This window comes from Canis lupus, chromosome 17 (genome assembly GCF_011100685.1).
Source record: "Canis lupus familiaris isolate Mischka breed German Shepherd chromosome 17, alternate assembly UU_Cfam_GSD_1.0, whole genome shotgun sequence".
In the NCBI taxonomy this organism is placed as follows: domain Eukaryota; kingdom Metazoa; phylum Chordata; class Mammalia; order Carnivora; family Canidae; genus Canis; species Canis lupus.
The window spans coordinates 6585326-6607806 of NC_049238.1; the positions used below are offsets into that span (position 1 = coordinate 6585326).

At 49.9% G+C, this 22481-nt stretch overlaps 2 protein-coding genes across 9 annotated transcripts in view; one reads left to right on the plus strand and one right to left on the minus strand.

The window, feature by feature from the left end:
* Positions 1-206: 206 nt before the first annotated feature.
* On the plus strand, positions 207-10782 carry IAH1 (isoamyl acetate hydrolyzing esterase 1 (putative)). 6 transcript variants are annotated; one of them, XM_038560745.1, is made up of 7 exons: positions 207-356; positions 1211-1263; positions 6203-6351; positions 8202-8363; positions 9285-9406; positions 9936-10053; positions 10455-10782. In XM_038560745.1, exons 1-6 carry the CDS (start codon positions 276-278, stop codon positions 10011-10013), a joined length of 645 nt encoding a protein of 214 aa, XP_038416673.1. In that variant the 5' UTR covers positions 207-275; the 3' UTR covers positions 10014-10053; positions 10455-10782. The 6 variants fall into 6 exon arrangements, with proteins under 6 accessions (XP_038416673.1, XP_038416674.1, XP_038416672.1 ...); XM_038560746.1 differs by having other exon boundaries at positions 9936-10021; positions 10455-10520; XM_038560744.1 differs by lacking the exon at positions 9936-10053 and having other exon boundaries at positions 210-356.
* An 894-nt stretch (positions 10783-11676) lies between these two features.
* ADAM17 (ADAM metallopeptidase domain 17) overlaps positions 11677-22481 on the minus strand; it is a 48752-nt gene continuing 37947 nt past the window's right edge. For all 3 annotated transcript variants that reach the window (NM_001286866.1, NM_001286867.1, NM_001286868.1), the window contains 7 exons: positions 22291-22394; positions 18390-18524; positions 16711-16841; positions 15841-15919; positions 14997-15085; positions 13202-13252; positions 11677-12625 (listed from right to left, as the gene is read on the minus strand). In NM_001286866.1, the coding sequence (NP_001273795.1) occupies positions 12275-12625; positions 13202-13252; positions 14997-15085; positions 15841-15919; positions 16711-16841; positions 18390-18524; positions 22291-22394 (940 nt within the window). In that variant the 3' untranslated portion in view covers positions 11677-12274. The remainder of the gene's footprint in view (positions 12626-13201; positions 13253-14996; positions 15086-15840; positions 15920-16710; positions 16842-18389; positions 18525-22290; positions 22395-22481) is intronic.

Genomic DNA, 22481 nt, shown 5'->3' on the forward strand with positions numbered 1-22481 from the left:
CCCGGGAGGGGCCGCGGGCGCCCCGCCCCCGACCGCCGGGATGAACCAACCAGCAGAGCGCGTTTTGTAAACGGACAAAAAGGAGCTTTCCAAGGGGCAACGGCAGGTGTTAAAAGTGACCGGTGGGTCGCCAAAGAGTCGAGCTCGAGGAGCCCCGGGGGTGCGGCGTCAGGCACCCCACGGGCGACAGGAGGGCGACGGACCGTTCGGGTGCCGCCCCGCCCCCCGCCCCGCCCGGATATCCGGCCCGGCCCCGCCGCTCGCTGGTAAGCGACATGGCGCTGTGTGAGGCGGCGCGCGGCGGGTCGTCCCTGCTCTGGCCGCGGGTGTTGCTCTTCGGAGACTCCATCACCCAGGTACCGCCGCTCGGTCCGCACACGTCCGGGTCCCCCTCTGGGCGGCGCCCCCCGAGGGCCGCGGGCCTGGCGGCTCGCTGGCTGCGACCTCCCTGCGCCCGCGCCCTGCCCCTGCCCCTGCCCCGCGACGTCCGGGCCGCTTCGGAGCCGCGGGCGGGGAGGGCGTCCCTGTTGCTCGGGCCCCGCGGGGGCGCGGCGGGGGCGGGCGAGGGGCGGGCGAGGGGCGGGCGGGGACGTGGCCGGCCGAATCCCCGGGACCGCTGCCGCCCGCCCGCCCGCCCGCCCGAGGGGAGGACACGTTCGACCTCGGGGCGACCAAGTACCTCTCAGAGCTGTTCCCGCGGTGGATTTTTTTTTTTTTTTTTTTTTTTGTCTTTTCAAACATGATTTCCTCAATTTTCTGTGTCTGGGCAGTAAGGAAGGGCTTCCCAAATTTATAGGAACATATAGTTTCAAAACGTCACCCCCTGAGCCCTGTGATTCACTTCCTTATTCCTTGAGAATCCTGGAAATGTACGGCCCGGGCCTCGCTTCCCGACTGCTCATACAGTTGATTGTTGTCTCGTGTGTATGAATTTCAGTGGCTTTTCTAAGTAGAAATGACTGTTAGTTCTCAGTAAGATGCCGGTGAGGGGCCCAGCTGGTAGGAAAGAAGACGCCCCCCCACCCCGATTTCCCGGGGCGCTGCTGCGGGGGCGCTGCAGTTAATTCCTGAAATGACGTGTGAGGGCAGCACATGAGGGGGCAGGAAGTCCGGGAGCAGGAGGGAAACCCGGCGCCGACCAAAACGCCCCGCTTCTAAAATGCGCGGATTACACGGATGAGTAGTAACGGACTTTTTTTTCCTTTCTCAGTTCTCTTTCCAGCAGGGTGGATGGGGAGCGTCCCTGGCTGACAGGCTGGTCAGGTGAGAATAGTTTCTGGGTGGACGCTCGAGACTGTTGATGGAAACCGTAACTGCCTCTCAGAGGAGGAAGAGCGCATGATACGCTTCCAAACAGTATATTCCTCCTTTCTTTGCTGGCCTGAGCTCGTTAGTGTGTCTACAGGGTTGGGGGCCAGAAGGAAGGACAGGCACTCAGGGTTCAGCAGAAGTTCTGCAGGATGTGAAATCAAACCCTAAAAGTTGTAGGAAGGATACCAGGTTTGGAGCCAAACAGATACCGGTATTCATCTAAAGACCAGTTCTTTTCCAGTTATTACAGTGCATATGATTTTTTTTTAAGATTTTATTTATTCATGGGAGACACAGGCAGAGGGAGAAACAGGCTACACACAGGGAGCCCGATATGGGACTCGCCCCTGGGACCCCAAGATCACGCCCTGGGCTGAAGGCAGACGCTCAACCACAGAGCCACCAAGCCACCCAGGCGCCCCAACAGTGGATATGATTTAAACAAGTCATAAGGAGTTCAATCGAAAGAAAGCCATGTATATTCATAACCCAAAATTAGCATCATTTTTGGAAACTGCCCCAATTCAAAAGGTTACAGAATATTTAGAAATGTTTTCCACATTAAAAACAGTAAACACAAGTATTTGGAATATCAGTAAACTGATCAGGAGTTTTGTCTTCTCCTTTATAAGGAATAAGCTGGATGTGTTACCATCTTATTAGTACTTGGTAATTTCTTCACCAGTATAATTAATACACCAAGAAAATGTATTTTCAGTTATCTCCAAATGTGAAATGTGTTTTAAAATATCTTCACTTTCTCCTTCATGTTTATCCCCTAACCTAGAAATGAAAAACTTGACCTTCCAGCTTTTTCTGTTCCCAAATGTTTTTCCCTATTTAGATGGACTTAATCTAGAACATGAAACTATCATTCAGTTTTCCCTCTGTAAAATGGGAGGATTATAATGGCTAAGTTCTACTGAGTGCTTACCATGTGCCAGAAACTGAAATGCTTCATGTGTATTGGCTCATTTAGTCTTCACAACTACCCTGTAATACAGAGCGTGTTAGTCTCTGACCCAGTTTAAAGCTGAGAAGATGGAGGTCACACACCTAGGAAGTGGCAGGTGGCCCGGCTCTGGAGCCAGTGGTCCTGAGCCTCTGGAGATGATTAGGGCACCTGCTCTCCTGTTGGGGAGGCTGGAAATGTAATGTGAACTTGCTAAGGCGCCTGCAAGTGTACCTTGAATAGTAGCTTTAATGTTTAGTAATCCACTGTTTAATTGGCCTGTTTACTTTTTCTGAAAAGCTAAATAATTCAAGTGGCCCAGAAAACCAGGCATTTCAGATGTTTACCCACACATAATTTTTACCAAATGTTTAATAAATAATCATTTTAATACTAAAATCTGGTGAGAATTGACAGTTTCCAAATATGCTTGCTAGAAGACCGCTTAATTAGAATTGAGAAAAGTTACAAGACAGAGTTGGAGACAGCGTGTGGTCTGTGTGGTCCCATCTCTACTCCGGACAGGCATCCTGTTGAGACCCAACGTGCAGCGGAGTGGCTGCTGGCCCACCCCACAGAGGCTTCATCTCAGTGACCTCTAGCCCCTTAGGGCTCGGGCCCAGAGTGCCCGCCCCTCCTGGGCACACTCGACCAAGGATTAGGAACTAAAATCCCTTGCTGGGGCAGCAGACCCCTGGCAGAGGGAGCCCCACAGCCTCTGTTCTTCACTGGGCGGACCCAGCTGTGGTTGGCACAACTGGCAGGGGAGGTGGAGACTCCAGAGGATTCCACTCCACCCTCCTTTTTTAGTGCCAGACCTGGGTTCTTTCTGCCCCTTTGGTGGATGTTTTCATCTTTAGCTGTATGAACACTTAGGGTGAATTTTCTTTTTAAAGCTTGATTTCAGAGAATGTACGAGTGGGGGGGGAGAGGGGGAGGACACCCTGCTGAGTGGAGAGGGGTTGGGGCCCATCTCACAATCCCATATCAGGACCCCAGTGGAAACCCAGAGTCGGAAGGAAGCTCAACACACTGAGCCACCCAGGTGCCCCCGGGGTGGATTTTTGATGTCAGCCTCAGCTGTGGGCACAGCCCTGAACTGATTCACAGTGGTTTGGGGTGGGTTTTTTTCTTTTCTTTTCTTTTCTTTTTTTTTTGAAGTGTAATTAACATGCAGTGTTAGTTTCAGGTGGACTAACTCTGTCAAATGTAACCCAATTTCCACATTTTAAAGTTAGGAGGGCTTCATGTAACTGCCCTTCTGTACACTGCTATGTGCATAGGAATAAATCTAAAATACACTGCCCTATAGTGACATCTTTTTAGCATTTAGTTTTAGCATTAGAAAACCATTTTAATAATTCTTAAATCTATGTAAAGCCTTTTAAAATTCACTTACTGAGATAAGGCTAAAAAAAGAAGTATTTCTTTGACCAAAAATACTTGGTTTGAAGAAATTAGAATAAATTCACCCTTTTCAGTTTTTAAAAGCTGTTTGCTTTTAAAGATCAGCCTCTGCCCGGTTTATAAAACCGCATAATCTATATTGTTTCTGGAAGGCAATCTCCGAGAGCTGGACGTTTGGCAAAGAATCTTTCTGTTCTTACCTGTTCCCTTTTCATCTGAACTTAAATACTTGTTATTCATGAATTTAAGTAAAAGCCAGTCTTAATTTGCCAGTTTCTGTAGGCTGTGGAGTAAGGTGGGCACATTGATGATACTGTTCAATCTGAAGCAACTCTGATCGCCTCCCCTTTCAGAAGGGAACCTCAGCAGTTTGAACCCTGAGCCTCCCTCATTCCCACTTTTTTCCTGGTTCACAGCCTTATAATAGAGATTCTTTTTCAGTCTGTAATGGCTGCTTTTCATCTTCACACTGCCCAGCAGATAAGGTATTAGGTTCAGCTTTCATAGCTGGGGAGCCTGAAACTCAGAAATTAAGGGCCAAAGCCTGATCTGCTAGTCAAGGGTAACAAGATCTAGGCCCTGGTCACTCTGATTCCAGACCTTTCCCCTCTCCTCCCACATCATGAAGGCCTTAGGGAGGAAGCCACCTCACCTTCTGGTTTTTAAAACATTGCACTGAGTAAACCATTGGAGGGACAAGAAACAAACTCCTCTTGTCAAAAAAAATTTTTTTTAAGTAGGCTCTACACTGGGTGTGGAGCCCAAAGCGGGCTTGAACCCACGACCCTGAGATCAAGACCTGAGCTGAGGTCAAGAGTCAGATGCTTAACCAACAGAGCCCTCCAGGCACCTCACAGTATTCCATTTTTAAATTAAGGGAGTCTTTAAAGTGGCTAGCCAGCTTTTTGTAATCATTATGCATTAAAAACCCCAAGCATCACACTTAGAAATAAATGTGGATGGGCAGCCCCGATGGCCAGCAGTTTGGCGCCGCCTTCAGTCCGGGGTATGATCCTAGAGACCCGGGATCGAGTCCCATGTCGGGCTCCCTGCATGCAGCCTGCTTCTCCCTCTGCCTGTGTCTCTGCCTCTCTCTCTCTCTCTCTGTCTTGAATAAATAAAATCTTTAAAAAAAAAAAAAATGTGGCTAAATTTTATTGTCCCCAAGATTTATAAATTTTGAGAGCTTTTCGAGTAATGTCAAACCAAGTCCCTTCCTCTTGTCTCCACATCTGTTGACTGGCCTGGTAGCCTGCAGTTGTTGGTTGGTGCCCTGGGTTCTCTGCTCCTATGTAGGAATTTGAACTATATACCAAAGTGAACCATGTCAATTTGCTAACCATAGATTGTACTGAGGTGTTTTCTTAATTTTATTATGGACAACTATAAGCATCTACAAACAGCAGGGGGCCTGACCACCAAGTAAAGGAGCAGGGACACAAACCCAGGCAACCAGTCAAGATCCAAGATTCCATTGTACCATAGGGTACTGGGAATCAAACCACAGGTTTGGTTTTTTTTGTTGTTTTTTTTTTTAAGATTTAAGAGTGTGCGTGGGCACAAGCAGCGGGGAGAGAGGGAGGGTGCCCCCAAACCACATATTTTTAAGAAGGAAAAACAACGTATTTTCTAAAATTTTTTTTTTTTTTTTTTTTTTTTGTATTTTCTGAAATTGTTGAATCAGGCATGCCTGGTGGCTCAGTCGGTGAAGCATCTGCCTTCAGCTCAGGTCCTCATCCTGGAGTCCCAGGCTTGAGCCCCACGTGGGGCTCCCTGCTCAGCAGGGAATCAGCTTCTCGCTGCCCTCTGGCCCCTCTCCCATCTAGTGTTCTCTCAAAATCTTTTAAAAAACTAAAAGGACTGAAAACCGTGGGCTAATACTGATAATGACACGTCACTGTAGGTTTATCACAACAAATGTGCCGCTCTCGGGGGCAGGAGTGTGTGGGAACTGTTTCCTCCTTTTGGGTTTGCTGCATACCCTAAGATGCTTCTTAAAAACTAGTCTGTAAAAACGCCTCAAAACTCCATGTACAGACCCAAACCATCGTTACCCCCGAGCTCCAGCTGCTGGTGACTTCTGCCCACGATGCTTGCTCACATAGCACCCATCTGCTGCAAACTCCACGTCACGGGACCTCGCCGCCCATGCGTGAGTCTGCAGACAAAATGACAGCCCCTTTGCTCAGTTACTCAGAACTCCTGTCAAGGAAGGGCTTGACCTGTGTCTTGGACAGATTTAAGGCCGGCACGTTCAACTCTGTGCCTGCTCTTCTCAAATGAAACTCCTCGGGCACCTGGTTGGCTCAGTCCAAAAAGCCTGTGACACGATCTCGGGACTGTGGCTTCGAGCCTCACGTTGAGGGCAGAGGTGACTTAAACTGTAAAAAGGTGAAAGCACATCAGAGCCACCTGACCTCAGCAGGTGCCACGGCCTGGAGGGCACACACCATGGGTTGGTTCACTGCAGGGAGGACTAGAAACCATTCCTTGACCACAATTCATCTTTTTTTAAAAAATTCTCCATTTCAGAAAATGTGATGTTCTGAATCGTGGATTTTCAGGTTACAATACCAGATGGGCCAAAATCATCCTTCCGAGATTAATCAGGAAAGGGGACAGTCTGGACCGCCCAGCAGCAGTGACAATTTTCTTCGGTGCCAATGACAGTGCACTGAAAGGTAAAGGCATTCTTGGGTTTTTCTACTTCATTTTTAACTTTGTTTTGAGAGTGAGCGAGTGCACGTGTGCAGGGGTGGGAGGGCAGGGGGGAGAGCGAACCGCGAGCAGACTTCATAGCCAGCGTGGAGCCCAACCTGGGGCTCGATTTCATGACCCTGAGGTCACAACCTGGGCAGAAACCATGGGTTAGGTTAGACTGAGCCCCCAAGCGCCCGTTTTTGTGTCAGAGCAAACTTACAAACTTTCTTCAACTGTGTACTTCTTGCCCAATAGATAGTCTTACCAAATTTATAGAGTTCCCAGAGTTTATTTGTATTTCTTCTGGCTTTAATGTCAGCAGGTCTTATTCCCGACTTACTTTCTACCCGAGTTATTGGCCGATCTAAGATCTCAAACACTTTAAAATGTTTTCTAGGGTCCATTAGTGTTGTGCTGAGTTTTGAATGTTTTTCTCATTAGTTGGGGTAGCTGGCAGCAGGGCGCCCACCTTGCAGGGGGTGAACCACCTGTGGGGGAGCAGCTCAGGATGCCACCCCAGCCCGGGCACGGACTTCCTCCAGGTGCTGAGAAACAGGCATGAAGTGGGGCTGTGTCCCTGCCTTTGGAAAGCGCTGCCCCTGAGGATGGAGGGCTGGCCGGCATGGGCCCTGCCCTCCCTCCTGCTCCTGCGAGGGGGGCCCCGGGCGCAGCGTAACCGGGAGAGTCGGCAAGCCCTGGGCACAGGTGGGGACGGCGCGGGTGAGGCTGCAGGGAGAGCCAGGGGTGCTCGCCGTCGCTGAGAAAGCTATTCTAGGAACCGTGACTGTTAGCAGAGACCCTTTATGTCATACACCAAAAGCTGTAAGGAAACTCCCAAAAGGTGAATTTTTATCAGAATTAAGACAAGGAGAAACAGGTTCCAAGCATAAAAGCAATGGAGGAAATCATAAAGGAAAAAATAAGGCTTATGAAATATGTCAAACCATAAAGACTCAAATTGGAACTTATTTCTTAAGCTCTCGTGCTCGGAGCTACTGAGTGTGAAGTGAGATGGGCACGCTCTTCCAGCCGGTGGGGAAAGCTGCCGTCTGGAAAGATAGTTGAGGGCTGCAGCGGAGGGCTTGCCTCGCCTGGAAGCAGCCCGACACTCAGTAAAGCAGCACGCAGAGGTGCAGACGCTTCTGTGAGGGCATCTGCCACGGCAAACGGTAGGGCGCCGCGTGGTCAGGCTGGTCCCCTGACAACTAGCCATGTTTCAGGGACCTGTGGACACAGAAACGCTTGTAATCTATATAATGTCACATGAAAAAGTCCAGTGTGGTTATGTATCTTCAGCATGATCCCAGTTTGTTTTTTAAAGTATACGTATCATATGGAAAAGACCAGAAGTACGTCCATGTGCTGCCAGCGGTTTTCTGGGTGGTGGGATCAGAGTGGTTTTAGTCTCCTCCTAGGATTGTACTGTGGATTGTTTGCCACACGCCTGCAGTGGCTCTTGTACACTTGCACGTGAGCCCATTTAGAAATAAGCCTCCGTCACCATGATGGGCATGGGGCCACGGCTGACCTGTGTTGGCCGGCTGCTTCCCACACTGTGCCGATGGATCTTCACGACCCCGTCAGGCAGACCCAGCTCTCGTCCTCCCCGGTGAGGAAGTCACAGCACGGGAAGGCCGAGCGTGTCCCCCAGGGCGCAGGCTAGGCCGGAACCTGGCAGCTTCCCTCTGCACCAGCCGAGCGCTGCGGTCCTGGGTGGTAAGCCGCCGCCGCCAGGCGCCCTCCAGAGCCTCAGACCTGGAGTGCGTACTGACCTTCCTGTTGTCACCTGTCACAAGTGTGCACCTGGGGTATCCGTGTTACTCCCCAACAGATGAGAATCCCAAGCAGCACATCCCCCTGAACGAGTACGTGGCGAACCTAAAGAGCATGGTGCAGTACCTGAAGTCCGTGGATGTCCCTGAGGACAGGATCGTTCTCATCACGCCGCCCCCACTCGGGGAGGCTGCGTGGGAGCAGGAGTGCCTCCTGCAAGGTAAGCATGTCGGCAGCGTGCCCAGCAGCCAGAGCGCCAGCGTCGGAGAGACTCCCGTCTGTGCGCCTAGGGTCTGAGGCCTGCACGTCCTTATTGGGCTGTTTTTTGTCAACGGAGATTAAGCCCAGAAGGCAGAGCTTGGGTTATGTGGACCCCTGCAGGTGTGGCCCGGGTGAGGGATCCTCACTGTGGCTGAGGCGGGCCCCGGCCTGGAAGGAGCCGTGCGGACGCTGAGCGAGCATCTCCGCCGCCCGCCTGGGTACGCACCAGGCTGTCCTCCCAACTTTGCAGCAGCGGGAAGTGCCTCGGCCGCTGCTGTGCCCTTTTTCTGTCCACACGCAGCCTTGCCTGTGCCACCGCTCTGCAGCAGCAGGCTGCTGGCCGACACCAAGTCTCCGCCCAGCCACGCCAGGAGGCACCTTGGGTGCTAAGCCAGGACCTGGCCCCCGGTTCCTGCCTGCCGGGCTAGGGAGGGCGGCTGTCCTGTAAATACAGTTCCCCCACGGAGGTAAGTAGGCAGGTTTACCCTCAAGAGGACGGACAGGGAGGAAGGGGCTCTGCCCACCGTCACAGGAAGTGGATGAGTCGCCCTGTTGCTGGCTCAGAGCTTAGTGGGGGGCCCTCATGATGGCTTGTGGGGTGGCAGGTCTGTCCTCCCAGAACATTTGTGCTCAGCCCAGGTGAGCGGAGGTGTGCCAGTTAGAGCTCCTTGGTGCTTCCCAGATTGTAGGTCACAACACCGAGCGAGTTAGGTTTCTTTAACGGAATAGAAAGAACAATGTCTGGAACACAGTAGGCACTGTTCCGTGAGACTCGTTTCGCTTACGTAGATGAGGTACGTGCCTGTGGATGGAGAAGCCTCCAGGTCACCGGGCCTGCACAAGGGCCCGCCGTCACCTGCCTGCACTCTCTCCTCAACAGGCTGCAAATTAAATCGTCTGAACTCGGTTGTTGGTGAATACGCAGGCGCCTGCCTCCAGGTGGCCCAAGACTGTGGGATCGATGTCCTTGACCTGTGGACCCTGATGCAGGAGGACACACAGGTACCGGGGCTGGCTTGGTCCTCGGAGGGAGTGGGATCACACAGACGTGACCCGGCTGTTTGTGGCTCTGAGTAGGTGAGACTGTTATCCCTTTCACCAGTTAAACCAGGAAGCTGAGGTTGGTGGGGGGAGCCCCCAGAGGCTCCACCGGGTTCCTCTGCTGCACCCAGCAGCTGGCATCCTTCCCTGGCACCCCTCAAACGGTCAGGAATCCGCACAGAGCAAAAGGAGCCAAAAAATGGTTCCTATTAAGGACATTCAGGCCAAGTTCTTTTATAATATGGGGGAGGGTTGGTTTAAAACTCATTAAAAGGCAAAATGACGGATTTAAGCAGGACCTCGTGGTGGGTCCCTACCAGCCCCCACCACGAGGCACAGCTGAGGCAGGAGGGCTGAGGCTTTCCCGTGCAGTTCCACCTCCGCAGGCCCCAGCAGCTCCCGCGGCCCCCGCGCTGGGCAATTCCCCCCACAAAACCAACACCTGCACTTCAGCCTCCCTCCCAGCCCTTGCCCTCCTGTGGTTTCCCAGGCCAGGAGCAGCAGAGGACAGCATCCAGGGTCCTGGCTTCGTCTGGGTTGGCGTCCATCTGAGAAGTTTGAGAACTGAACGCTACTGTATGAGGGGCTCTTACAAAGAACGCTTGAAGGTTCTAGAGCAGGGAGTGGGGCAGAGAGGAGCCCCGAGGCCTGGGGACCCCTGGTCTGGGAGAGTTGTGAACGAGCTGGCCCGCTGGCTGCTCCCCGCAGCTCTAAGGGTAGACACGGGGCACCCGGCAGCTATAGCTCAGGACCGGACAGGACAAGCTCCGTCTGCCTCCTACCCAGACGGGGGGAGTCCAGCAGTGGGACACCCCGGGCCCAGCAGACAGGGCTTTTGTTGACATCAGTGCACCGTGTTCACTCGTTCAGCCTCCTCTTCCATCTCATGAGCTGGAAGGTGGCTCAGGCCGGCCCTGAATGGTAGGCGGTTCATGAAGCTCAGTCCGTCCGGGCAGCAGGGGGGGCTGCGCAGCCGGTAGCGCGCGCTAACTTCTCTCCTCCCTTGCAGGACTTCTCGTCCTATCTGTCAGATGGACTGCACTTGTCACCAAAGGGAAATGAGTTCTTGTTCTCCCACCTGTGGCCTCTGATAGAGAAGAAAGTCTCCTCCTTGCCTTTGCTGCTCCCTTACTGGCGAGACGTAGCAGAAGCCAAACCAGAACTAAGTCTTCTGGGAGACGGGGACCATTAACCACAGAAAACCAAGTCTGGCCATTAACTTGCCAGAAGTGACAAAGATAAGTGATCAGACCTTTGCTCATGACCTTGGAATAAAAAACGCTGAACCTCCCCCACCAAGATTAATAAAAGCATTAGAATTTTTAGGGAAGCTCTCAGATTGTTGTGTTCTGGTGATATCTGACTAGGCGCGGGTGTCATCAGTGCAAACCCTGGACGGCTTGTTAACTCTATAAATGGAAATAAGGTAAATACGTATTTGTTTAAAAAGTCATAATTTTATAAAAAAAAAAATGATTTTCTTACATGGAGCTGGGAACCGTTCACTCTCACATACACCCACTCACCTATCAGATTCCAGAAGTGTTACTCTATCATTGACTAGTTAAGACAGCAAACACCACAAGGCATGATAAGTTCAAGTATTAGTGTAACAGGCATCTGCATAATAAACGTCCTTAGAAGAAAAGATTTGATTTGTCACAGATTCAGTTAATTGCCCTCAAAGTTTACAAATTATCTCAATGTTTTGGCTGTGAGCACATTTCACTACTTGGGGTGGGGGGAGCTTTTAACTATAAATTTTTATCCTTCACAAAGTAAACGCACACAGTCCTGAAGCCCTAAAGCAAGAAGCGACACACCTGTCCACCTGTGGGTCACTACAAAGGGATTTTCGGAACCAGCCATGTAGGGAGAGGCTGCATTCCCTCCCTGCGCAGCACAGCGCGTCGGCCTTTCAAAACCAGCCGTGCTTTGGGGAGAACTCGCTCACGCACCCTCTTAGCTAGTGTCTCCAAGGAGGCAACCATGCTCTCACGCTGAAGCAGCTTAGGCTTGGTGAACAGGGAGCATTTCAAGAGCACGGCGAGAGTACCAGACATAGAAAACAAACTGCCCAGCAGACTGGAGCCCTGATCACTTGGCAAGATCCTGTAAATTCAATTTGGCTATCTGTAAGCTAGATTGTGTTTTAATCCTAGAAGTGCTAACCTTAGAATTTGGAGAGAAAAAAAAAAAAAAAGTTAACACCTTTTTTTTTTTTTTTTGTGTGTGTGTGTGTAAAGTTAACACATTTAAGTTTAGGAATAAATCTGGGTTATTCTCCCTGCTACTGAAAGCTCTGGGTAATGCCTGAAAACAGAACCCACATTCTAGAATATGTTAACTGTTTATCTCCTTTGTCTTTACCTGAAGGCAAAAAATAAAATCTGTGTTCCAGTTGTCCTCACAAGTAACTGCCTAATGCCTCCCAATAGTCAGCGGATCATTACAGTGTATATAAAAAAAAAAAAAAAAACTGATCATCTCCTTAATCAGTGCTGTTCTCGATAAAAAGGTTAATTTACAAAAATGTAAATATTTCAAGACCTAATCCAGCTGTATTTTCTGCTTTTGCACCACAGGTTGAAGGATATTTTAGAAACAAAACAAAAAAATGAAACCTGAAAGCCTCAAAATAAGCTAGATTCACCTTACCTCTTCCAAAGGACAAGGAGTAATTTGTGTGTGTAAAGGAGTCCAAACACATGACCAGCATCTGCTGGGAAGTCCCTTATTTCTCCCAAATCTTCACAAAATAGACGCAGGGGTTTCGAGCCCACGGTTCAAAAACCCTGCGCACCGAAGCCCGAGCTCGGGAGCTGCAGCCTAGCACTCCGTCTCCTTGCTGCCCACGCGGTTCTGACGCTGCAGCTTGAAGGACGCAGCCTTCTCGCTTCTCGTGACCGGACGACCCGTGAGGTCCTCAAAGGACTTGGCGGCTGTGCTGCTGTTGGGGAAGGGGTCCTTCTCAAAGCCGTCCTCGTCCACGTGCGAGTCTGTGCTGGGGTCCTCCTGGATCGTGTCCATGCGCTGGTGCTCCAGTTTGGGCGCCGCAGGCATCGGCGGCGGGACCGGGGCGGCCTGCAGGGGCTGCGGGCGGCCGGGTGTCTGGGGCGCAGGAAAGGGCTTGATGATGCGGACCGAGGCCGAGTCCATGCTGCTCAGCATCTCCACGTTCTGCAAAGACACGGAGCCAAAGGCGGTCCAGGTCTTGCAGCTCCAACCTTCCCCGCCAAAAGGCGGTCCGCTCCGGGCCCCATGACTGCCCCCACACTAAGGAAAGCATGAGGTGAGGCCCCCCATACACCCCACAGGTCCTGACAATTTGCCACCTGAAGACCCAATCCTATCAAGTAAGGATCCCAGAAGACAGGAAAAGTTCTCAGAACATTAATGTAGGTCAATGCAGACCAGCTAACTTGGGGCTGGGGGCGGGCGGGCGGGCAGGCCGACCCACCCTTGAGTTTAAATCCATCCACACACACACACCAAAAAAAAAAAAAAAAAAAAAAAAAAAAAATCCATCCACACAACTCGTCCGAGTTCCCACGTAGATCCTTCCTGCCAGGAAGGACCTACTACCGCAGAGAGGGTGCAGCCCTGCAGCCACAGAGGCCACCAGCCCCCTGCTGGGGTGGCCCTTGCTGGGGGCAGGGGGTACCTACTGCCAGGGTGGGCCCTTGCTGGAGTGGCCCCGGCTCTAGCAGGGGCTCTGAGCGCCTGCCTGGCAGTGACCGTTTCCCAAGTACTTACGCTGGGGTGGAAGAGAGACAGAGACTCATACTGCTTATCCAGCTTCTTATCCTAGAAGGAAAAGGAACAGGAAAAGGTCATTCTGACAATTCAGTTACACACTCTTTCCCTTTAGGCTCCTCCTGAGTGAGGAACCACCTCAGAACAGGAGTGTGGCATGTGTTAGCAGCTCCAGTAGGGGACAATTTCCTGCACAGACTCAGAGTCCTCCCACCAGCGCACAAGTGTTTTGGAATCAAGAAGGAACTAGTCAAGAAATGCTGAAGTGCAATTCTTCTGAGAGACTTCCCCAAAGGCATCTCCCTGTGTGCTCAGGGGTCAGACCACGAGGGCAGCTGCCGGGAATAGGGATGCTGCGTGCAGTCTCACCTGGCCCTGGGCTCAAAATGCCCCAGCCCGCCATGGCCGCTACACTCAGCTGTTTCCAGAGTTCCTGTGGCCCAAATTCCCAGAGGAACTGAGCCTGAAGGCCCTACACCATACTTCCGCAGAAGGCTGGACACGTGGTTCCACCCGCTGCCCCGGCCCCTGCCCGAGGAGAACACGACAATGGACAAGGCAGCAGGTGGAGCCTGAGAACCCAGGCCTGGCTTCCAGTCCAGATGCCATAACACAGTCTGTGGTCAGCAACGAGGCGCCACCCTCCCTCCTCTCTGCTCTGCTCCAAAACCAAGGGTCAGGCCTCAGTCCACGATGGTAACTTTCAGCGAAAACAAAGTAGGTCAGCCTCACAGGTAAAAACAGTAACAGGTGGCACAGTCGGCCACCTGTCAGAGCTTCGACCATGTCACCCTAACACAACTTTGCCTTAGCAGGGCTGCCCCCCAGATTGCCCTCCTCGCACCCACTGCGCTCACCACCCTGAGGAACAGCTGCTCGGTGAGAGGGCCCAGGCAAGACCGACTCCAGAGATAGCTGTGCTGGAATCTTCCAAGTGCTCCCCTGAGGGGACATTGCCTAAGCACAAGCCTGGAAGCCTGGGTCCCATTTCTCATCCCTACAGCAGACAAATCCCCATTTTCCCACCGAAGCAAGGTGAATGGAGTCATAAGAAGAGTTTTTTTTTAAGTCCCCAAGTTTATCTATCACGTGGAGTTCGTTAGGGAAAGCCCTATTCACCCTGTTAGCTGTTATTTATCTTGAAGGAGAATAATAAAGAATGCTCCCTCTTATCAGACAGGAGGATCTGAGCACCTCATATGACAAGGTCAGGAATCTATAAGGTGGGGGTGCCGTCTTTGAAATGCTGAGCTTTGATATTTGTTCCATCATAACAAAGCCTAAAATGGTCATTTCAAAGCTTCATTCAGACAGAGGTCCTAGACATCCAGTGAAGCAGTCTCCTAGGCTCAGAAGTAGAACATTCCTCAAATTATATATGAGAACAAATATCCACATACAAAAAGCATAATTTCTTTTAAAAAACAATTAGCAAAAAAAGCTAAACTTTTCACAAAATAAGCTTTCCTAGGGAATAACCCCCGCAAAATGTCATTGGAAACATCAGGTCAGGTCTTGCTAAGAACAAATTTTATCTTTTTCAAAAGTAGTAAGGTTGGGAAAAAAATTTTTTAAGACTTTACATATTTATTCATGGGGGGAGGGAGGTGTTCAGGGGGAAAAGCATGCTTCCTGCAGAGCAGGGAGCCCTATGCAAGACCCAAACCCAGGACCCTGAGATCATGAATCATGACCTGAGCCGAAGGCAAATGCTTAACAGACTGAACCACCCAGGCACCCAGAATTGCTCAAACTGCTAATAAAATGTCTCATTACCTACAAGTTGGTGACTTACCACGCAATGGACAAGAATGCTGAAAGGGATCCAGAATATCAAGGAGAAAACCAGGACAGAACCTACGATGTTGTCTGCTAAAAACTTCCCTGTGAACAATTCCAAACAGCAAATATTTTGATCAAGTACTTTAGAGACTCAAAATTAAATGCTCTTGGTATACTATCATGGTGTCAGATGCCACACTGCCGGCCAGGCAACGCTACTGACGCAGCACCTAGCACCGTGTCACCCACGCCACATCGGACCACCGCCCCCCTCAGCCCACACCCCAGCCCACAAGTGCCATTCCACACAGAGCCCTGACCTACTTATTGACAAGAACACATCACGTCACAATGCTCAACACGGTCCCTGGAGGGGTGGGGTCAGGGACCGGCCACACAGGAAGCTACTACTCAAAACACGACAAAGTTGTTGCTATTGGGGCATTATTTTTGGGACTTTAAATTATAAACCCCGCAAGACAGAAAGACATCGTTGTTTCTGCAAAATCTGAGGCCCACTTTTAAATAAATGACGCTTACATCAAACAGGAGTCAGATTTACAACTTATGGGACTGAGCCATGCTTATGGTGTCAGGTGTTCATTTTTTAAAGAAAGAAGCCAATATTTTGACAAAGGATTGACTTTCCTTGTCTGAAAATCTGTGCATCCACACCACACAGGGGGAGAGCTGGGAATCTATTTTATCTTCGCTGACAAAGTTGTTTCCACAAAAGCTGGGAATATTTCCATCTGCTGTTGCAGTACTAGAGCATATTAATCTGAAAGCACTTTTCTCATGTCATCACTGAAATCGGCTCAGGTCTAAGCAATCAGCCACCCGGGGAAATCACCTACCAAAAGTATTGATGCTCAGCTGGTCAATGAAATCCCAGAATCGCTCGATGACATCCTGTACTCGTTTCTCACATTTGCCCTATGAACAGAAAACATACGGTATTGCCCCTACAAGTGCTGCATTTAGAAGCAACACCGCTGCATAAAAATAATGGACACGAGAAAAGCTACACTAAACCAAACATGCAGAGGACCCATTTTTTGACGCAGGACCTAAGAAAGCAGGATACACTTGTCATTGCCACCTACACAATTAGTCCATTTTTATAAGTGAATTTAGAATCACCAGGAAATGAAACTTGAGAAAACCAATTTTGTTTAAGATGGGGCACTCTAGCAAGGGCTCTACTGATCACACACACAACAGGAACAGGAGCCGCCTAACCACAGCCAGAGAAGCCCGCCGAACCCCTTTAAAACCTCCTCCATGATTCTGCGGGAACAAAATGTGTTTCAGTAGAGAACAAGAGGGTCTGACAAAGGTGTATCGAGCCACCTCTAGGTCTTTGTTATATCAGCACTGATTTCAAAATCGAAACCTGCAATTTTGCCATCTTAATCAATTTTACAATTAGTCTAGGAAACCAAGTAATTAATGCTGACTGCCTAAAATGCACCTTTATCACAAAGGGGCCCCCATGGTCCCACCAAGTCCTGGGACTTAGGGTCCCGTGCTCTGGAGGGAGTGCTCCATTGTCCCAGCCCTCCGGGGTCACACCCACACCCTCACCCAGACAGCCGGGCACACGTGAGCAAACAGTGGGTTAAGGAGGCCTGGCAACACTCCTGCCATCAGCAAATAAGTCTTTACGATACAAAAGCTGCCCGTCTGGCTGTTACGGAAAGAGCTCTACCTAAGTAGATACTCACATTCATGTCACAAAAGCCCACCGTACAGGGCTTTCCTTTCCTCAGGAATAAGTTCTTTTGTTCAGCATCCACGTAAGGCACACACCGGCCCGAGGGGTCCCGGCAGCACACCTTGCAGGAGTTGTCCGTCTCTGAAACAGAACCAGGAACGGCGTGGAAGGCTGGAGTTCTGCTCCGCACATGGCGCTCCTCCTTCCCTCTCTCCTCCCACCCCGCTCCCAAGCTCCGATCCAAGCTCCCAACTGGGAAGGAAATGCGGAAATGCGTTTGTTTTTCATTTCAATGGCAAACTATTCCTCATTCACCCCAAGACTAACTTCTGAGTTCATGCTCCTGGGTCCTCAGGCCACAAGGTAAAACCAATTTACACCAAAGAGTTTCCTTTAACAGATTAAAAGCCAAATTATTCTACTTATGATACTAAATGTTTCCCTTCATCCTTTCTTCTTACACTGATTTCAACCCTTGGCTTCTATTTCAAACACACCCTTGGGGAAGCAAGGCTCCAAGGAGAGCCAACGCGGCCTGCGACAGAACAGCCCGGGGCAGATCTGAGGGCACCACCGTGCGACCGGAGCACGGCAGCCACACGAAGACGCCCCACCTCGAGGCCAACCGCCGACCGCATGGGGTCATGGACACAACCAGGCACCACATAACCCTCATGGCACATGGACCACCAGCAGAAATGCCCAAACAGTAACTCGGGACAGCACGCGACCCAGAGGAAGTCCAGATTTACATCTACTTGGGAGAAACTGAAATCAACTACAACACAAAACAAGCAAAACCATTTTTGTGGGAAAAGAAAAACCTTTTCATCATTCACTCATTGATCCAGTATTTCCTAAGCATTTGCACATGTCTCTCCAGGGCATCCCAAGCCTCCTGCCACTCACTCGGGAAACTGCTTATTTGGAACCTACTGTGTTTCCTTCCATGTTTACTTGTTCCCCCCGGTGTACCCCACTGTACACACGGTGAGTCCCCAACCTAGTGGTTCTGGACTTCTGGGTTGTTTTGAAAGCAAAAGAACTCTCTTGAGGTGAGGTGGGGTGGGAAGCTTGGAGCCCGGTCGGTCCCTGCGGCCCCTTCTCAGACTCAGGAGTTCCAAAAACAGAAGGAGGAAACCTAAGGACAAGTGTCTGAGAGGCCAGCATGTTGTCACCAACCATCACTAAGCAAGGCCCCTGCCCCAGACATCTGGCAGGGAGCAGAGGGCAGCAGGCTCAGCCCTGGTGACAACAGCAGATACCCTGACACACAGGGTCAGATCCTGGAATCTGCTCTCTGGCTTACGTCCTGAGGGAGCGTCAGAACTCACTGCCAGGAGGCTACAGACAGCTCCTGCTATACTCACGGTGTCTAAGACGTTGGGGGGGTAGGCGGGGTGGTGAGGACAGACCCCCATCGACCCACTCATGGCAACAAGATCCCCTCCTATCCCGCCCCTAATGCTGCCACATGGTCTGAAAATGCAGCAAGAAGGAAGACCACCACGACATTTCACAGACAAGCCAGGATCTGAATCCACAGAGTTCTCACAGACCACGCTTCCCCTGCCCGGGTTCTTGCCACTGTCCAGCCAGCAGTGGCCCCTGCTGGACCCTCAAAGGGAGGAGACTGTGAACAAAGATCATCTTCCCTCCTGCACGGACGCAGCACGGACATGTGCTCACCATTACATGCACAGGACTCCAGGTGCTGCTCCCTCTCACAGAAAGGAACACACTTCCCATCTTTACACTTGCCGAGATCCAAGCACACGGTGTCATCTGCAGCATTTCCAGGAGGCGGGCACTCACTGCTGTTACCTGGAAGCACACAAGAAGCACACAGGTCACAACGAGTCACATGGCCACCAATCCTACCGGGCAGGCCTCTGATTCCCACAGTCGGCACTGCACGGGCCGGGCCAGGTACCTAGCTCGGGGCAGTGCGGGTCCCTGTGCTCCCAAACAACCCCTCAGCGACTATTTAACATTTTGCTTCTACCTTTTTATTGTGAAACATAACTTCATATGACAGAATATATACATATGTAATACGTACACGCTACACAACAAACATTACAGCAGTTACTTGGACTGAAATCCAAGCTCTGCAGGAAGGCTCAGGGCAGCAGCCAGCCGGGCCCCTGCGGCCTCCCCAGTGGCCACTTCCAAGCCCTCACCTCAGCCGGCCTCCAATTTCTTCACCTAAGGGCTCTGCCCTCAGAACCATAACATACTCTCTTCGGTCTACCTGGAACGCTCTCGTTTCCACCATGCAGGGTGGTTGGCTTTTTCTCATCCTTTAAATCTGGCTCAATAGTCTCCCCCAGACCCCTTCAGGCCCCCACCCAGGCCTCTAGAGGCCCTTTCACCCCATTGTGCTCCATTGCTATAGCTACAGTTCTCTCCTTCAAGCACACATTTTGCAATTTACATCTTTTTTTTTTTTTTTGAAGATTTTATTTATTTATTCATGAGAGACAGAGAGAGAGGGGCAGAGACACAGGCAGAGGGAGAAGCAGGCTCCATGCAGAGAGCCTGACCTGGGACTCGATCCCGGGTCTCCAGGATCACACCCTGGGCTGAAGGAGGCACCAAACTGCTGAGCCACCGGGGCTGCCCACCTTTTTTTTTTTTAAAGAAAGCTCCATGCGCAGTGGGGAACCCAGAGCTGGGTTCAAACTCATAACCCTGCAATCAAGACCTGAGCTAAGATCAAGAGTCAGGCACTCAACCCGACTGAGCCACCCAGGCGCCCCTCCATTTACATCTGAGTAATGATGTGTTTTTGGTTCCCCTGTCACAGACTGGTGAGCTCCACAAGAGCAAAGATCAAACCTATTAATCAACTTATATCCAATCCGTATCACACGCCATAAATACGCTGCAAATATTTCAGTGAATCAGTGATTCTTCCAGCCAAAACAAAAGCCACAGAAGGAAGGATGTTAACTTGAAGTGAGAGGATGGAATGAGGGGCTCATTCTGGAACATGAGCAGCATTCTTAACATGAAGTGAGAGGATGGAATGAGGGGCTCATTCTGGAACACGATCACAGAGAACTATTGCATGAGAATAGCGGATGGTGACCAGAGCTGGAGGTCTGACCTTTCACCTGACAAATAGGACCGGTCCACGGAGTCCCGAAAGAACTCAGACTTCAGTCAGTGGAGCAGTGACACCGAATTTAAGGAATCTGCCCTGCCTCAAACAAAAGCAGCCCTTCACGAAGTACCCTGTATATACCACACACTAACACAGATGCTGCACATCTGCCTCTGGTCTTACAAAACCCTTCACAGCACTGGGCATTCAGTGGCAACAGGACGGGCACATAACACACTTGCTGTTGCTGGAAGCAGGGTGTGGGAAAAGGGCAGCAAGCCAGTGAAGGAGGAGACTGCACTGCCACCGCATTTTTGGTGTGCTGCTGCCCTGCGCAGACACATACAAAATGCCCCATGGCTATCTGCTGAACACCTGTTCTCAAAAGACTAGTATCACAGCATCAGACCCAGCCAGTAGAACAAACGAGTGGCACAATCCTGGGCCTGTCCTCAGAGCTGTTGGTGTCCCAGGCCCCACCCAGCGTAGGGGGACCAACAATGTTCACTTCAAATGAGATCCCAGGTGGTGTTTATGCTCTTGATCATGAACGCCGAGTCCTTACAATGAGTTTTAGATTCTGCTAGCTGTTACTTCATATAAAATATCAAGGGAAGAAAACGCTATTCGTAAGAACGAATAAATTCTTTCAAACTGCTTATGCTTATTTAAAAAAGAACATTTTTCTGACTCTGCTTTATTATTGTAATAAAGCCTGAAACATTGAGCACAGCTAGAAAATGTTTGTGTGAAAACCTGATTGAGACATTCCGGCTCCTGACACGTTGCAAACTGTGGTCATGCTGCTGATATATCTCAGAATGTAAGAGGCATGAGCAGTATCTTGTAAAATGCACATTTAAAAGCCAGAGTAGGGATGCCCGTGTGGCTCACTGGTTGAGCATCTGCCTTTGGCTCAGGTCATGATCCCAGGGTCCTGGGATCAAGTCCCACATCGGGCTCCCCACAGGGAGCCTGCTTCTCCCTCTACCTGTGTCTCTGCCTCTCTCTGTGTCTCTCATGAATAAATAAACTAAAAATCTTTTAAAAAATAAATAAACAAATCAAATATCATACAAGAATTCCTCCAACTCAGCAACAGCAAAAAGACATGAAACCCAATTTTTAAAAATGGACCAAATGGCGGCACCCAGCTGGCTCAGTCATTAGAGCATGTGACTTTTTTTTTTAAGATTTATTTAATAGAAAAAAGAGAGAGAGAGAGCGAGCACGTGCACGATCGGGGGTAGCAGCAGAGAGAGAGGGAGATAATCTCAGACTCCCTGCTGAGCCCAAGGTGGGGCTTGATCCCACAACCCTGAGATCACGACCTGAGCCAAACCAAGAGTTGGACCACTCAGGCACCCCAGAGCATGCAGCTCTTCATCTCAGTCATGAATTCAAGCCCCATGTTGGGCATGGAGACCACTTTAAAATAATAATAATAATAATAATAATAATAATAATAAAAATAAAAATTAAATAAAATATAAAATAAAATTAAATAAATAAAATATAAACAAACAAATAAATAAGGGCCAAACATATGAACTGCCTCTTCACAAAAGGAAAAATCTGAATGGCTAACATATATAAGGAGATGTTCAAAAAGGAGATTTGTAAAGGAGATACCTTTACACTCTTCAGATTGGCAAAACAATTAAGACCAGCAATTCTACTCCTCCATGTACACCCAGGAACTCTTACAACACCTGACAGAGGCATGGGAGATGGACTGTCCTAGTCCTACCTGCAGTAGCCAGAAGATGTAGGCAATCCAAGCCAACACTCAGTGAACAGATAGTAAAAGACAGTAAATAACACAAGTAAACTCAGCAGGTACCCCAAACAACGAACTATGTACAGACATGGATACAGACAAAGGTGGCACAATAGGGAGAATTCATAAAAATACTGCATTGAGTTTAAAAAGAGATCTAAAGTAGAGTATTATCCTAGCATGTTAAAAACACATATATATAGGCAGCCCAGGTGGCTCCGCGGTTTAGCGCCACCTTCAGCCTAGGGCATGATCCTGGAGACCCAGGATCAAGTCCCACATCAGGCTCCCTGCATGGAGCCTGCTTCTCCCCCTGCCTGTATCTCCCTTTCTCCCTTTCTCCCTCTCTCTCTCTCTCTCTCTCTCTGTCTCTAATAAATAAATAAAATCTAAAAAAAAAAAATTAAATAAAAAAAACATACATACATAAAATAACACTATATTATCTTTCAAGGAAATACACATTCCGAGGCAAATATTAAACACATTATAGTGCTGCCTATAAGAACAACTAAGTGGACGAAAAGCAAGAAATAAGCAAGCAAGTAGAATGGGCCTGGCACCAATGGTAGGTGTATCTCAAACTAAGGAGTATGATTATGAAGGTGATTTTCATGTGAACAAAATACAGTGTTGTCTCCAACACACACATACTCACCTGAGCAAAGTAGCCCAAGAGAAGCAGCACCAGGGGCACTCACCTGTGCAATAAGACACGCCTTTGCAAGTAGCATTAATAGCCTCTTGGCACTTCTTCTGGGCGGTCTCGAACTGACAGTTTTTACAGCAAGGACTGTTCCTGTCACTGCAAAGGTAAAGCAGACAAGGATGGTTTGAGTTAAATGTCAGCTCCACAGCAAACACTACAGTCATATCACGGGGCCCTGAGGAT